This window comes from Arachis ipaensis, chromosome B08, assembly GCF_000816755.2.
Source record: "Arachis ipaensis cultivar K30076 chromosome B08, Araip1.1, whole genome shotgun sequence".
Lineage (NCBI taxonomy): Eukaryota > Viridiplantae > Streptophyta > Magnoliopsida > Fabales > Fabaceae > Arachis > Arachis ipaensis.
The window spans coordinates 27,554,716-27,570,368 of NC_029792.2; the positions used below are offsets into that span (position 1 = coordinate 27,554,716).

The 15,653-nt window shown below is 35.6% G+C and overlaps 4 protein-coding genes across 6 annotated transcripts in view; 2 read left to right on the top strand and 2 right to left on the bottom strand.

Moving 5' to 3' along the window:
• LOC107610828 (AAA-ATPase At3g50940-like) lies at window positions 1,374-3,708 on the bottom strand. The gene is made up of 4 exons (XM_016312823.2): window positions 3,693-3,708; window positions 2,741-2,811; window positions 2,127-2,669; window positions 1,374-2,051 (listed from the first exon to the last, which is right to left on the bottom strand). Exons 1-4 carry the CDS (start codon window positions 3,706-3,708, stop codon window positions 1,713-1,715), a joined length of 969 nt encoding a protein of 322 aa, XP_016168309.1. The 3' UTR covers window positions 1,374-1,712.
• LOC107612575 (14-3-3-like protein D) lies at window positions 4,219-8,430 on the bottom strand. The gene is made up of 6 exons (XM_016314264.2): window positions 8,167-8,430; window positions 7,490-7,796; window positions 7,071-7,158; window positions 5,475-5,584; window positions 5,247-5,395; window positions 4,219-4,513 (listed from the first exon to the last, which is right to left on the bottom strand). Exons 1-6 carry the CDS (start codon window positions 8,240-8,242, stop codon window positions 4,452-4,454), a joined length of 792 nt encoding a protein of 263 aa, XP_016169750.1. The 5' UTR covers window positions 8,243-8,430; the 3' UTR covers window positions 4,219-4,451.
• LOC107612574 (protein GrpE) lies at window positions 8,566-10,161 on the top strand (the record flags this gene model as incomplete). Its single annotated transcript, XM_016314262.2, is given in 2 exon segments — window positions 8,566-9,082; window positions 9,649-10,161. Coding segments are annotated over 2 exon segments (768 nt in total), but the record flags the coding sequence as incomplete, so codon positions are not given.
• LOC107612573 (folate synthesis bifunctional protein, mitochondrial) overlaps window positions 11,486-15,653 on the top strand; it is a 14,320-nt gene continuing 10,152 nt past the window's right edge. For 2 of the 3 annotated variants that reach the window (XM_016314256.2, XM_016314257.2), the window contains exon 1: window positions 11,486-11,781. The gene's annotated coding sequence lies outside the window, so the exon portion shown is untranslated. Of the gene's footprint in view, window positions 11,782-12,973; window positions 12,989-15,653 lie in introns of those variants that run through there. The other variant, XM_016314259.2, reaches the window with a different exon arrangement.

A 15,653-nucleotide genomic window follows, 5' to 3' on the forward strand; every position in this document is an offset into this window, starting at 1 on the left:
GTTTAGGTTAGAGGGCAGCAGCTGCTGCTGCTGGTTCAGAGAGGGGAAACGGGTACTGGGTCAGGGTTTTAGGGTTAGGATTTTTGAATAAAATTAGGGTTAGGGGCATTTTGGTAATTTCAAATAAAGTTGGGAATAATATGGTAATTGAAACCCAAATTAAATCCAACACTAGAGGTATATAGAAAATACTACTTGCTCATCAATTTTTTACAAATTACTTTTAATAAAATGTCCAAATCAAATAATTAGAAATAATATACTTACTTTCTTCATTTTTCCAAAATAGCAAAAGTAATATTTAAAATATTACTTATCTAATCCAAATCGTATAAAATCCTTATTATTTCATAACTATCAACTTTATAATTCAAATATAGAAAATAATCCAATAATTATAAAATTGGATAATAATCATAACTTATCTCAAATTCAATAAATCGAAACTTGCCTTAATTATCTTTAATAAAATAATTTCTGAAATTAAGGCTATAAATAACCATATGATTTGAGACTTGATCATAAAAAGACTTTTCAAAGGTTCTGGATCTTACAATGCGCGGGTCTCATTCTAGTTTAAATTAAAATACATTGTTCAAATTAAACAAATGACTACTTTTTTTTCTATTTGATGATTGTATCAAAGAAATTTTCTAATATCTGGTTTACATGAGGTTGTTTTCGTTTTAAAAAGAGAAAATGACAAATCGATCCCTGATTTTTTTATCTGCAGACATTTTTAAGTCCCTAAATATTTAAAAATATATTTAAGTTCCTAACTTTTTTAAAATCTGGACACATCGATTCCTAAGTTTAATTTGTCCCATTTTAAAAACTCTTTCACGTCTGCATCCGTATCAACTAGGTCAATAGAACAGAGTCACGTTTGATTTTTCCGTTGGGTCTAACAGACCAAATATAAAGGATCGATATATCCAAATTTTAAAAATGTCAGGAACTTAAATTCATTTTCAAATCGTCAATGACTTAAATATCAACAGAACAAAAAGTCAATAACCTATTTGTCTTTTTCTCTAATTTTTTTAAAAAAATTGCATAAAAAGAATTTTTACACATATTAGAGATCAAATTTATGAAAATTTTATCCCAAGGCAACACACACTATATATATATATATATAAGATCGTGACTTTCGTAGCGCAAAATTAAAGCGTTAAAAACGTAATGACATGGCAAAATCAAAGTAACACTAAACTTTTCCTATGAATTTAATATCCTTGAAAGGAACTTAAAACTTTACACCTCCAAGTCTCATCTTTTTAAATAATACATATCCAAGACTTTTTATTAATCAAATCTAATTAAATTGGTCTAACATAACAAAAATCAATTATAGACTTATAGTTAGCATTATTTCAAGTCTTATTATTTAATTTGGTTGGACTTAATTCATAAAAAGAGTTGGATGTGTAGCATTACTCTATTTTTTTACCTCCAAAATCAAAACTTACATACACAAGTCATGAACAACATTCATGAATAGCATTATTGGTTTCTTGTGATTCAAGAAAGCTGACAAGCTCTTGAAGAGGGTCGTTAGCACTAAGGTTAATTACACTACCGACACCTATCTGCTCCTCCGGCCTCGGCCAACCCAACTCTGTCTACTGCCTTTATGTGCGAACGAGCTTTGGCTTTCTTGTGATCGGCTGTCACAGGAACTCTCCCAAGACACCGACATTAGTACCTTGTTATGCAAGAAATTGACAAATTCTTGCAAGGGCTCTTTGAAATTGATCTTTTTTTGTTAGTTCTTCTGCAATTTCTGCTGGAGTAACCCGCACTTCTCCTAAGAGCCCTTCAATCTCTTGAAAGAGATTGTGATGTGAGATTCCAAGGTAGTTGAATGCCAATTGTTTAAAAGCAGAGAAAGTGCAGTATGACAAGTGAATGTGCATGTCCATTCTTCCAGGCCTTGGAAGAGTAGGATCAAGCCTCTCTTTATGATTTGTCGTGAACACGATGATTCGTTCCTCGTTGCAGCATGACCATAGACCATCTGTTGCATTCAATAGCCCTGGAAGTGTTACCTGTTGAAATTATCAATTATTTCATTCTTCATTACCAAAAATGAGTAATTATATAATGAAATAAAAATTGCAAACCTTATTTTCTTCTCCTTCTTCTCTGTTCTGCAGCTCTATACTGCAATCAATATCTTCCACAACAAGTAAGGAAAGGTTATTCATCCGAAGCATTAGATTCTTCAAGTCCAAATTGTCATCTACACCAGCGAGATCTAGATCATAGATATCATAGTTAAGATAATTGGCCATGGCCGTGATGAGGCTAGACTTGCCGGTCCCTGGAGGACCATAAAGCAAGTACTCTCTTTTCCAAGCTCTCCCAGTTTTTTCATAGAACTCTTTGCCATTCAAAAACTTGTCCAAATCATCAATTATTTCCTTTTTAAGCTTAGAATCAATTGCAATTGTCTTGAAACTTATGGGGTGATTGAAATTCATAGCTTCTCTTTTCCAATAACCTTCACATTCATGTTTGTGAAGCTTGGCAACCAAGTTACCTTCTTTGATGGCTTTTCCTCTTTCCAACACATAAGGCAAGTAAGAATTCAAGATCTTCTCTTTGTGTTTCCTGTGAAAGCTTAGCTCATAAGACCTTATTTCTGGTCTCAGTTTTCGCTCATACTATTATGGTATCTGTATACATTACAGACAAGCTTCCACCTCACTTTGACTCCATCGAAATCATCACATACTTCTTGGTTTTTATTAATGACGAATGCGAGTCTCTTATCATCTTCAGATTTTCCTGCTTTAACTCTATGAGCTGATTATTAGAATATCATAATTAGGAAACAAAATCAGGAAAATATCAAAGAAAGATTAGAAAAAAAAATCAATGTACTCTTAGCGTACTCTTGGTCTATATATTGGTAAGAATCTTGTAATCACAGATGAAAAAATATGAATAATAAAAATAATACTTTTCTAAATAATTCTTCGTTTCTTTCCTAAAACTCTTTGTACCATGGTAACACTGAGAGGGTGCCTTTGCTTCCTAAATAGGCCTCTGCAGCCTCATATAATTGGTTCTTTGACAGCCCTTGAAATTCTTCAATCACAATGCTGAGTTGGGAAGAGAAATGTTGTTTAATGCCATGAATTTGTGAGGAAAAAAAGCTTAGGACCTCATGAGGACGAATTCATTGGCGACGCTTCGAATTAGCATAGCTGAGGCTGCAACAGATCTATTGAAGATATTAGTGCAGTGACATTTGATATCATTATTTTTCTATTTTGGTAACTATTGGACATTATTTTGATCAAAATGGAATCTGACGTGGCCTAATTTTTCACTAATAATGAATTTTTGATCAAATGCAATATGGGGTGAGCTAATTTCACCTAAGATCCTAGGAATGATATAGTATAAATATCATGATTTCTATTACAAGGACATTTTCTCATAAAGAGGTTTCAAATTTCAACAGTTTCCCTGCCTACCACGTATATATTGAAGACTTTTCTGGATTGTTAATTTCTGATTTATCATTTAGCCCTTTTATTAACTATGAAATTTGCACACTTTCTTGGTTGGCCTTGATATTTCTAAAATATGGCTTGTACTTTTCAGGTTTATTACCAACTTATGTTTTTTTTCCCATGTTACCACCTTATGATGACCTGTTCAGTTTGAAAAAATCAGACTTATGCCATTTTTCATTTCTGTTGGGTTCTACAACTTGAAACATTCTGAGTGCGAGAAAAAATAAATATTTTTAAAAGAAAGAGGCTCTATTGTGATTTAAAAAAAAATTTCATACATAAAAAATCAATTAGAAAAAAAAAAGAGAAATCTAGCAGCAAAAGCTTGATCACAGTGATTAAATATGATTATATTCTTTTTTTTCTTGATTTTTCACTGTACATGCACAAGATAAAATTCAAACTCCTAACACTTATTAAAACAGACTAATGAATTAACCACTAGACTAATCCAAGTTGATTTATAACATTTTTTTTTAGTAGCCTATTGTAATGCACTAAACTTAAATTATGTTATACTTTTCTTTTTTGTTTATTCAAAATCCTTTTCTTGCACCACTCTTCTTTTTAACTTAAAAAATATTTTTTTTTTCACTACGTTAATACTGTATTGCACAAATTAGGACAGGCTCTAATAGTCTAACTATTATGCTACCTATCTGAATATTAGGACAGGCTCATCATGATAAAATTTTTCAAGGGCTAATCTTTGGTGGTATCAACCAATTTAATTTATAACAAAGCAGAAAAAAAAAAGTGGAATCACAATGTGTTCCAAATCAATAGGGTTGTTTGTTGCAGAAACTTAAGAAGACTTAGCCAACAATAGCAATGATTCAAATGTTCTCTCAAGCTAAAATAACAATTAACTCAATGAATGTTTGTGAGGTGCATCACCCAAAGTTGACAAGAACAAACTATTTAGCAGCCAACCTCATCTTCTGCTTGACCACCCTTGGCTGTGCTTTCCAACTTTTGATCATCTGAAAATGCAAGTTTAAAAAGTTATGACAAAGTAACTATAATTAAGCACCGATAAAAGTTTATGCTTCAAAGGCGTAAAATAAAAATTATCAAGGCCACATAAATAAGTATTGAAAGCAGCATCACTCTTTAAGCATTGTCTCAATAGATGGGGTTGGTTACATGAAACGAATGATGTCTAAATGTTTTATCATATTCATAAATCATATATGGGTTTAAATCATTCACATTTATATCTCTTTTAATAATTTCCTCTAAAGTTTTCTTGGATATCTCTCTACCTCTACCTAGAAGACTACCCTCCCCCAGATCCACTCTTGACTCTACTAACTGGAGCCTCAGAAGGAAAAGGCCTTATTTGAAAATGTCGATAAAGGCCAAAACTAGATTCTACCTTCTAATTAAAAGATTTTCAGATATGATGCAAGAAGTGATATAAATTTAATAGGTTTAGCAATGTTAGAAATCTAGATGTCCTTTGCATCTCAAAAGACAGGTTGTGCAAAACATTGTAAATAAATGGAAACTGTGTTACGGCTATGTATCGAGAAATCTTTTGCGCACTTATTTTGCCTGGTATATGAAGCCAACACACACTCTTCCACCATTAATTGGGGTATGGGACCGACATATAAGGGTGTATGTCAGCTACTCAGCTCAATGTACAAGATAAGAATCGGCACAAATAACACAACTCCTACAGTCCTATGTATGTATAAGGATATGTCTTACCACTATCTTCTGGGACATCAGAAGTCCACAAAGTAAGGTTGTCTCTTAAAAGTTGCATGATCAAGGTACTGTCCTTGTAAGAGTCCTCATTCAGGGAATCCAGCTCCAAAACAGCATCATCAAAGGCTTGTTTCGCAAGGTGGCATGCCCTGGAGAAACAAAGATAGACAACATAAGAATCTGCCACTACTTTTGTTTGTTCTCATAAGCAGAGCAATTTCACTATACCTTTCAGGTGAATTCATTATCTCATAATAAAACACTGAGAAATTTAGAATTAGACCCAGTCGGATAGGATGCGTAGGTGGTAATTCACTCTCGGCAGTTGTAGCAGCTGCCTGCAAATAATCGTTAACTCAATAGTTTCAGTCTTCAGTGCTGAAAGTTGTGAAGCTTTCTCCGTTATTCACGAATAATTTGAAATACGACCTTGTTTGGGAACAAGAAAAGAACCCAGACAAACATAGCATGAAATGAAAAGCTGGTGCAAACTCCAACAATTATGACAAGAAGTAAGCCTGATGAATGGACTTGCAAATATTTCCAACCAATACAGATTTAAGAAATATACCCAAATACTAAATTAACTTATAACTGTTAACTGCAAATCTTATGGTGGCTCAGTGCACTCAATTAAACAGATCAAACTTAAGCAGAAGGAAAATGAAGAACATCCAACCTTCTCCAATAAGCAAAAAATATGAATGGGGAATTGAAAGTATAATCAAGGTTGATGTAGAGGAAAATGAGCTTCTAATGTATGTTTGATAATGTTACAAGTGATTCTACTTAGGTAGTTAGAAACATAGCGGTGCACCACTGATAATGTTTGCCAACTCTCTACCTGAAAATTTCTGGATTGAAGATTAATTTCCATTAGCATAAAAATATGAAAACTTGGCATAGAAACTATCACGTCTCTTACACCTAATCTGCCTCCCAAACAGAGGTAGTTTACTCATTCCATCAGTATAATCGGAGCTTGATTTTCTGAGACTGCAAATAGCTTTCTGTATCATGTGAAGTCCTACTTCGGTCTAGAAGATATCAACTAGCTAAGCAAAAGGTTCATTGGGGAGAAACAAAAGAATCTCTTGACTCTTGCTGTTGTTCGGGGAGGGGGCAGCGTCAGTTCCATAACAGCCAAACAACTTGAGAAAATTATGAAAGATTAACATATGGACCACACCCTCATAATGCATAAAGAAAAGTGAATTCAGTACTAGTTGCAAAGTTAAATAAACAAACGTGTGGAGTTCCCTAATCAGGCAAATAGCATAGATCAATAAAAACGTTGAAAGTAACTTCAAATTTGCAGAGGATTAATTCATATCATACGCCAATTACATCATACCTAATTCAATATTTCAATATAAACACAAAAACGTTCAGATAAACTCAAGCCTTAATTAAAGCATGGTGTACAAGGTAATCCCAAGTGGCAGGATCTTATGAGCCAAAATGCGGATGAATCGGAAATGGATCCTCTCGTGAAGATTTCACATGACTTGGTCCTATTTTGATGTTCACTATTAACCATTAATGAGGAGTCCAAGTATGGGATGATAAGAGAATCTAATAAAAATCAAAACATGATCAAATCATCTGAACTTTTCAGATGAGGAAATCCATTTCCAAATGAAATCATATCTCTCTAACCTTCTAACACAAAGCTGTGAAAGGATGACAATTTTTCTGATAAATTCAGGACTATGAAGCTTTGCCTTCAACTCATATTCTAATAAACATCATTTCAATTTTACATCTTGTGCTAAAAAAGGAAATTCGGAAATTCATTCCAACCTAATTAAGTGAATAGAATACCTCATATGCTTTAAGTGACTGATCTGCCACCTCTTTTTTCTCATCACCATCTTTAAATTCCGCTAAATACCGATAGTAGTCTCCTTTCCTGCATCAAATCCAAAACTCAAAAACAGTACATAAACTGCCATAATCTAACACATAACAAAACATAACAACTTAAAAAACCACTCCACCACAAACAATTCTGCTTAAGTAGAAGTTTTGGCAGAACCAATTTAGTTAAAATTTTAATTTTGATGAAAAGTGATTTACTTTGTTAGCTCCTCTAAAAAGTGGTTCCCACATAAAATAAAATATTTTCACTTCTGACAGAATCAATTCTAGAGGCATGGATTGATATCACAAACTAATACGCAAACATACACGAAAACCAGCCAAAAAATTTTACACACACTAAAAAGAAGGCATTACATTACATTTTATAGTAAAAAACAGTGGACTCAGCAACATTAGTGGATGGGATAAGATGCTCATCTAAGACAATCATAATGTCACTGCAAATTTTCGAGAGCTCCAACTCCACCTTGTGCATGTATTCCCTTATGCGCTTTGCATTTACCTCATTGCCCCTTGACTCTTCCTTCTGCTCTATCTTTGACAGGATCCTCCATGAAGCCCTCCTTGAACCCACCACGTTCTTGTACCCAACAGAGAACAGGTTCCTCTCTTCCACACTCAGCTCAACGTCAAGCTTCGCTACCTTCTTCATGGCCACCACCATTTCTGCATCACCAACCCCATGTTGCACACATTGCACAAACTTTGAAAAAGATTCCAAATTTTTGTTCTTTTTTGTGGCTTTTGCATAAATGACTATGTGGGCATGTAAAAAGTGAAGTATGAGGTATGAGTGTAATTAATGCATATGGGTGGGAAGAAAATTTAAAAAAAAAAAAAAAAAAAGGAAAGCTTTTTTGCAAAGACAAACTTTATCAGATAAAAGGAGTCCTTGAAGAAAAACAAAAAAGAGAAAGTGGGTAGTTTTGGAAAGTGCTGAAGAAATGAATGAAAGTGCAATGAAGCATAAAATGGAAGAATCTGAAACAGTGTCCACACAGAGAGAGAGAGAGAGAGAGAGAGAGAGAGAGAGAACCATCATAGCGTTCAGCTTGCTCAGCTAGCTTAGCTATGTAGACGAAGTTCTCACGGTCCTTGGAAGAGGAAGCCATTGTTGTTGTTGATCTGAGCTTGAACCTGTTGTTCTCTCTGGTTCCACTATCTCACTCTGCTCCCAGTGTAGTTAGACTTGAGAGAGAGAGAGAGAGAGAGAGAGAGAGAGAAAGAGACAAAAGAACAAGGAAACAAGAGTTTAAAGAGAGGGGGGACCAAACTCAAGAAGTTACAAGTGGAAGGGAAACGGTTGATACGGTTTTCAGGTTTTGAGAATTTATAGGTGACCGGCTATTAACGGTGACACAGGGAGAAAGAAATTAAAATGACATACTTTGTTATTTTTTACTTATTAAATTTTAGCTATCACTGATGTTCATTGTTGTAGCAGAGTAGCAGTTATTAATCCTTCCAGATCTTTCTCAAGGTTTCTCTTCCAATAAAACAGAAGGCAAAACGAAGGCAGGGGAACCGTCAGATTGAAATACCAAGTGGCCATCGAACGGAGCCCCATCACCCACCAATGTCTTCCAAAGTAATTACCCCACTCGCCACCTGACAGCTAACACTTGCCCTTCCACAGTTCCACTTCTCACTTCCCTCCCCTTATCTTCCTCTCTTCAATCTTCATTTTCCTCTCCAAAATGGCCACTGTCTTTAGAACCCCCATTCTCCGGCCAGTTATCCTGCCGCCGCGCTCCTCCTCTTCTTCCGCCGCCGCCGCCACCAAGCCCTCATGCGTTGCCTTTCCCTCTTTCAGACAAACTGCTACCCGCAGAAGGACCACTTTGCGGTTCCCTTCAATTCCTTCCCTGCGCTTCACGAAGTTCGCCCCTTTCGCTTTCGAAGGAGACACCGAGGCCTCGCCTCAAGTTCAAGAACCTGAGCTTCAGCTTGAGGTGAGTTTCAATTTGGAATTAAATTTAAGTTCTTTTTTTGTTTCCTTTCAAATTTTGTGCGGTTGGGTGAAATTGTAACCTAGTTGAATTTTGGATTGCAAAATTTCTTGGTTTGAGAAGGACTGTATTGGAATGAGAGACTTTTATGTTGACTTACTTTGAAGTAGTGTGTATCATACTTTGCATTTTGTGATGCTATATAAAATTGAGGCGATATTCAATGGTAAATTGATAATATATGATAGTTTTATTTTAATTGTTTATGATACCTGAGGAAAGCTATCATTTTGGACCGTTCCAGAATACAAATTTATTTTGGGCAAACTGTGACTCTGAAATTATGAACTTTAGATTGTGGTTGGATAGATTATTTTGAAAAAGGAAAACAAAAATATTCTGGTTTTGTTCTTTTAAGAAGCTTATCTAAGAATCACACACAATGCATACCTATCTTTGATATTTGCAACTTTGATTATCTCGGATAAAGAAAATGATGAGTCAAGAGTTTTTAGGATTAGTTGATTTTCCATGTTCTAGCTCAATTTTCTGGTGAACTCTTGTAACAGGATGGTGCTGTTGATGTAGAGGACAGTGCTGGCCATAATGAGGTTAGTGAGGCTGATGAAAGTGAGGAATCTTCACCCTTGCAAGAGTTACTGCAATCTTACAAAGAAGCGGTAGCTAATAATAATGAAGCCATAGTTGCCGAGCTGGAATCATATTTGAAGTCCATTGAAGATGAGAAAATAGGTCTTGAAAGGAAAATAGCTTCGTTATCTGCAGAGTTATCAATAGAGAAGGATAGGATTCTAAGGATTAGTGCAGACTTTGACAATTTCCGGAAGAGAACCGAGAGAGATCGCCTTTCTCTGGTCACTAATGCACAGGGGGAAGTTATGGAGAGCTTGTTGCCTGTATTGGATAATTTTGAGAGAGCAAAAACTCAGATCAAGGTGGAGACAGAAGGAGAGGAGAAAATAAACAACAGCTATCAGAGCATATATAAACAGTTCATGGAAATTCTTACTGCACTTGGAGTTGAACCAGTTAAGACAGTTGGAAAACCCTTTGATCCATTGGTAAGTTGGTAATCAGTTTATTTTATTTTATTTTATTTTTATTCCCAGGATGTCAAACAAATTTGACTTTTCAATTGAGGAGAAAATCTTATTATCATGTAGGTGATAATGTTTTGTCCAAAAATAGAATATCTCCCACCCTCTTTTTTTCTTTTTAAATTTTTAATAGTAGGATAGTTTTGAAACAGTTAGTATTTATTTAAGTTGTGTTAGTAGTTTAGTAAAAAATACCCATACACTTGCCAGTGTAATTTGTCAATTTCATTTGGACACTTTGCTCTTATCCTGTCTGGTTTGTTGGTTTGAGATGAAAATGGAGTCCAAGGTATTTTAATAGCTTCCATTGTTTGAATTGCTTAAATTTTAGTAGGATGGAATAGTTAGTGACGGAATTATTTCCTCCCGATTCCATTACAATTTCCAATTTTTTGGTCCTCCCGATTTGGGTGTCTTGTGATAGAACCTATTTTTTTTATTGAAACAATTAAGTAAAAAAAATTACTCTATTTTCCTGTTCCATTACACAACCTTGTGTTCCATTCTCCTCTACTGCATTACTTACCATTAATCCAAACATATTGAGTTCTGTTTGACTTGTTCAATATGATTTGTCTTCCTTGGATTATCACTGGGATTTTGAAGTTCTTTTCTCCTTATATGAAAATTATCTCAATGTTTTAGAAGTATATTGTTGGCCCCATCATTTCTTCTGCATTTTGGCATAATGATGTCATACATGATTGATGCAGGCACAGAAACCAGTTGGCTCGAAATTCAATCAACTTTTTCAAACACTTAATCAAGCTTATTCAGGTTTCATGAAGACCTGGATTCGTTTTTAACTCGGCAATTCTTGATTATTTTGAGCCAACTTGGTGAGTCTGAATCTGTATGACAAAATTGCCAAAAAAGGAGAGCATTGTAGCAAATTATGTATGTGAATCTCAACACATATTTTTAGAGAACTATTTTTAGCTGGCTGCTATAAGATTATAGAACTTTGAAATTGCTTGCATCAGCCACTTCATTGAATGAAACGCAATGCATTAGTCTCTTTGAATATTTCATGTAGTGATCTTCAGAGGTATGAAAGACTGATTGATATTCATGATAAATTTTTCTGATAAATTATAATTTGCAATTTACTTGTAAAAGCTACATATAGGAAGGTTTCATTTCTTTAGGTTGTTTTTCTCAAACCCAACAACACAACACGAGAAAAAAAATCGGCATAAAGAGACCCACCCACCCCCTAATGCTTCGAAAGCTGCTCCGATTCTCCATGACCCGCCCCAGACACATGAATGAATCTGATCTGCAACTCCCCCTTCCTCCTCCATTGCTTCCAGGTGCCAAGCCGCTCTGAAGCTCTGATTCCTTCTCCTTGTTGCTTCCCCAACCGTGGTTTCCTTGTCTACCCTACCCCAAACGATTGGGTAGCCATGAAACATTGAATGATTGAAACCCGTGGTTTGATGAGGAGAGATTCTATCTGCCTCTGCTTTGAAGATGTCCCTTACTGCTCCGGGAGGTGTTGTTGCCCAGTGGCGACTCAGACTCTCTTCTGTCGCCAATCTCGCAACTCTGTTCGCAAGTTCATTTCCCTCTCTTGGTGTCCAGGTAACTCCAAGCTCTTGCTGCTCTTGCAACAAAATTCTGATATCTTTTACCCTTTTAGAATGGCATTAATTTACTCTTGGATTTCACTGTGCTTGAACTAAAACTTGGAAGTTTGATTCCCCCCAATTGCAGATTTTTTTTGCCAAAAACCCTTATATATATTGTCTTAGGGATGTTCATAAAAAAAAAAATCAAAATGTGGTTAACCGGTTAAAAAATCATAACCACATTTTGGTTAACCAGTTTAATAAAATAATTTTAAAACCATATTCATATTTTTTAGAATTGGTTAACCAAAACCAAATTAAAAAAAACCGGTTTTTAACTGGTTAACCAAAACCAAAACCAAATTAAAATCAAAACCTAATTAAAACTGGTTTTATTCAAACTCCAAAATTAGTTTTTACATACTCTCTCTCCCTCTCTCTCTCTCTCTCCCTTCCTCTCTCTTTCTCTCTCCCTCCCTTCTTTCTCTTCTTCTTCTTCTCTCTCTCTCTCTCTCTCTCTCTCTCTCCTCTTTCTCTCCCTTCTCTCTCTCCTTTTCTCTTTCCTCTCTCTCTCTCTCTCTCATTTTTTTCTTTCTCCTCCTTCTCTTTGTCTCTTTCCTTCTCTCTCTCCCCCCTTCCTTCCCCTCTCTCTTCTTCTTCTTCTTGTTCTTCTCTCTCTCTCTCTCTCTCTCTCTCACTCTCACTCTCTTCCTCTCCCTCTCTCCCTTTTTCCTCTTTTCTATCCTCCTCTCTCTCCCCTCCCTTTTTTTCTCTCTCTCTCCTTCTCTCCCCCCTCTCTCTTTCTCTCTCTCTCTCCTTTGCTCTCCCTCCTCTCTCTCTCTCTCTTTCTCTCCTTCTCTCTCTCTGTCTTTCTCTCCTTCTCTCCCCCTGTCTTTCTCTCATTCTGTCTCTCTCTCCTTGTCCTCTTTCTCCCCCTCCCTTCTCTTCCCTTCCTCTCTCCTCTATCTCCTCGTCCTCTCTCTCCCCTTTTTTTATATTTTTATATTAACTTATAACTTTAAGTGTAAAATTATAAAGAAATAAATTTATTTAGAATGAAAGTAATGTGATTATTAAATAATTGAATACTATGTACAGTAAAAAATTGATATTATTGAAGGATAAAACTAAAATTTATTTCTATGTATCGTTTTTATCCCCAACGTTTTAGTCCTATTATAGTCCCTAATGTTTCAAATTTGTCTCAATTTTGTCCCGCCGTCAATTCTGTTAACGGATCTCTAACGGCAGGACAACATTGAGTCAATTTTGAAACATTAGGGACTTAAATAAGACGATTGAAACGTTAGGAACAACTTTGGGACTTACCCCAAACGTTGGGGACAAAAATGATACTTTACTCAGAAAGAAAATTATTTACATTAGAAAAAAGATGAAGCAATGGAAGGAATTTCATTATTTACAAATGTTACTCGTATCATTTAGAAAGAAAAAAATTAATTTTTAGATTAAAAAATTCAATTTGAAAAAAAAAGGTTAAAGATTTGGGTTTTTGTACGTAAAAAAATTTATTTTTTTGTAAAAATCGATTTTTAGGTGTAAAAACCGATTTTTAGTGTAAAAACCGATTTTTAGTGTAAAAACCGATTTTTATTTTAATAACTGGTTAAAAATCAGTTTTAAATTTTACTAAACGGTTAATAACCAATTTTATTATGTATAACCAATTTAATTAATTAACCAATACTATATTTTTGGTTAACTAAAAAATTGGTTTGATTTTTGAATTAACCAAACTATGAATACTCTTATCTTGTTTGAGGCCTTTTTGCCCAATTTCTTTCTAATTAATGAAGAATTATCACCTTTGAAAAAAAAATAATAAAACGTTTTTTATTTATTAAACTAAGAACACCCAGTTGAAGGGAGTTAGCATATTCACTTCAAAGTCACTTCAACATGAAAGACTCTGCTCAGATGAGTATACTGAAGTGTCTTAAGATTAATGTTGTCAACCAAGCTGCTCTTTTTAATGGAATGCTCGGTTTTTTAAATATTCACTGAAGCTGTGACTGAATTTTCTATGAGCATCGTCAAAATACTAAAAACCAAATCGGATCCATGTTTGTTGGCAAAGGATTTTTGTAACAAAAAAAAAGGTTTCGTTGGACTAGCGTGAATGGATTTTTTCCCTCTTTTTTCCTTTTCTATGTTGGTTAAAGAAAATTTGATCCTTAGGGAAATCGTGTGTTTTTTTTTTTGTTACATTGCTTTGCATTGTATCAAAAACTGGATATTTAAATTTCCTTAGATCTAACATTCTAATAAACCACAAAGTTATTAATCAGTTAATCTTAGCTCATCATTTGTTTGTAGATAATTTAGCTAGATGTCACGGCCTTGGACACACTCCAACGCTACCGTGCCGGCACTCGGACTTACTCAACCTCTTGAGCTAAGACCAAGTCAGCCTAACCCTCAATACTTAGCAAGAAAGCAAAGAACACAAGAGAAAGGAAGCTTTGGTGAAAGAACACTTTATTGCTCAAGTGTGGTTACAAATGATTCACACACCTTACACTAACTCTTACCTCCTATTTATAGCCATCCACCTCCTCAATTGATGGTTAAGATCAAATCTAATCAACGGTCCAGATTAATCATCCAGAACCTTCTTTACAAATATCTATCCTACCACAACTTTCCAATTGTTTCTAGATTATTCCATACCACTCTTTATACTTCTATACATCTACACTCTTCTAGAATACTCTATGATCTTCTAGAGTCTTCTAGAACCTTCTAGGATATTCCAGAAACTTCTAGGACATTCTAGAACGTTCCAGAACCATCTAGAGCATTCTCAAATACTCTTGAAAACTCTACAAACACTGTTAAATTTAACCTTCTAAAATTTACCGTGACATTCTCCCCCACCTAATGCGCAGACGTCCTCGTCGCGTTCTGTTCATGATAGCGCTCTAGGTGTTCTTGGAATTGCCACAGATCTTCGCGAGTTTCCCAGCTAGCTTCGGTTATCGGGAGCCCTTTCCACTTGATCAAGTATTGGATACTTGGTGGCACCCCTCTTCGTCGCACGATGCGATTAGCTAGGATCTCTTCGATTTCTTTGTCAAAGGATCTAATTACCACGGGCGGAGCGCGACTTGAGTCACCTCTACTCGGTTCGTCTTGGTCTCCATGATATGGTTTAAGCATACTCACATGGAAGACCGGGTGGATCTTCATAGAGGGAGGGAGTTGTACATTGTAAGCAACCTCCCCAACACGTCCAATGATCTCAAATGGCCCTTCATATTTGCGGATTAAGCCCTTATGAACCTTGCGAAAGGCTTTGAATTGTTGTGGAAGAAGTTTGATCATTACCTTGTCTCCCACTTGATAGCTTGCATGCTTCCTCTTCTTATCTGCCCATTTCTTCATCCTCTTGGCAGCTTTGTCGAGGTAAGAACGAGTGACATTTGCTTGTTTTTCCCATGACTTAATCATATGATAAGCTCCAGGGCTCTTTCCTGAGTAAGAGGAAGAAAGAGAGTGAGGTGTAAGCGGCTGTTGTCCAGTCACAATCTCAAATGGGCTCTTCCCTGTAGACTCGCTCCTTTGCAGATTGTATGAGAATTGAGCAATGTCTAGGAGTTTTGTCCAATCCTTCTGATTAGCACTTACAAAATACCTCAAGTAACACTCAAGTAAGGCATTCACTCTCTCAGTATGCCCATCGGTTTGAGGATGGAAGCTTATTGAGAAATGAAGCTCCGACCCAAGGAGTTTGAACAACTCTATCCATAGTCGTCCTGTGAAGCGTGGATCTCGATCACTAATGATGCTCTTAGGCAATCCCCAGTACTTCACCACATTCTTGAAGAATAGTCGTGCTGCTTCCTCTGCAGTGCAGTCAGTAGG

Coding starts and splice junctions, on each gene's coding strand:
- LOC107610828 (XM_016312823.2), bottom strand. Junction 2,670..2,740: donor TCATTAATAAAAACCAAGAA/GTATGTGATGAT, acceptor ATACCATAATAG/TATGAGCGAAAACTGAGACC. Junction 2,052..2,126: donor AAGAAGGAGAAGAAAATAAG/GTTTGCAATTTT, acceptor TAATTTCAACAG/GTAACACTTCCAGGGCTATT.
- LOC107612575 (XM_016314264.2), bottom strand. CDS start 8,242: ATGGCTTCCTCTTCCAAGGACCGTGAGAACTTCGTCTACATAGCTAAG. Junction 7,797..8,166: donor GCAAGCTGAACGCTATGATG/GTTCTCTCTCTC, acceptor TTGGTGATGCAG/AAATGGTGGTGGCCATGAAG. Junction 4,514..5,246: donor TGATGTCCCAGAAGATAGTG/GTAAGACATATC, acceptor TTGCATTTTCAG/ATGATCAAAAGTTGGAAAGC.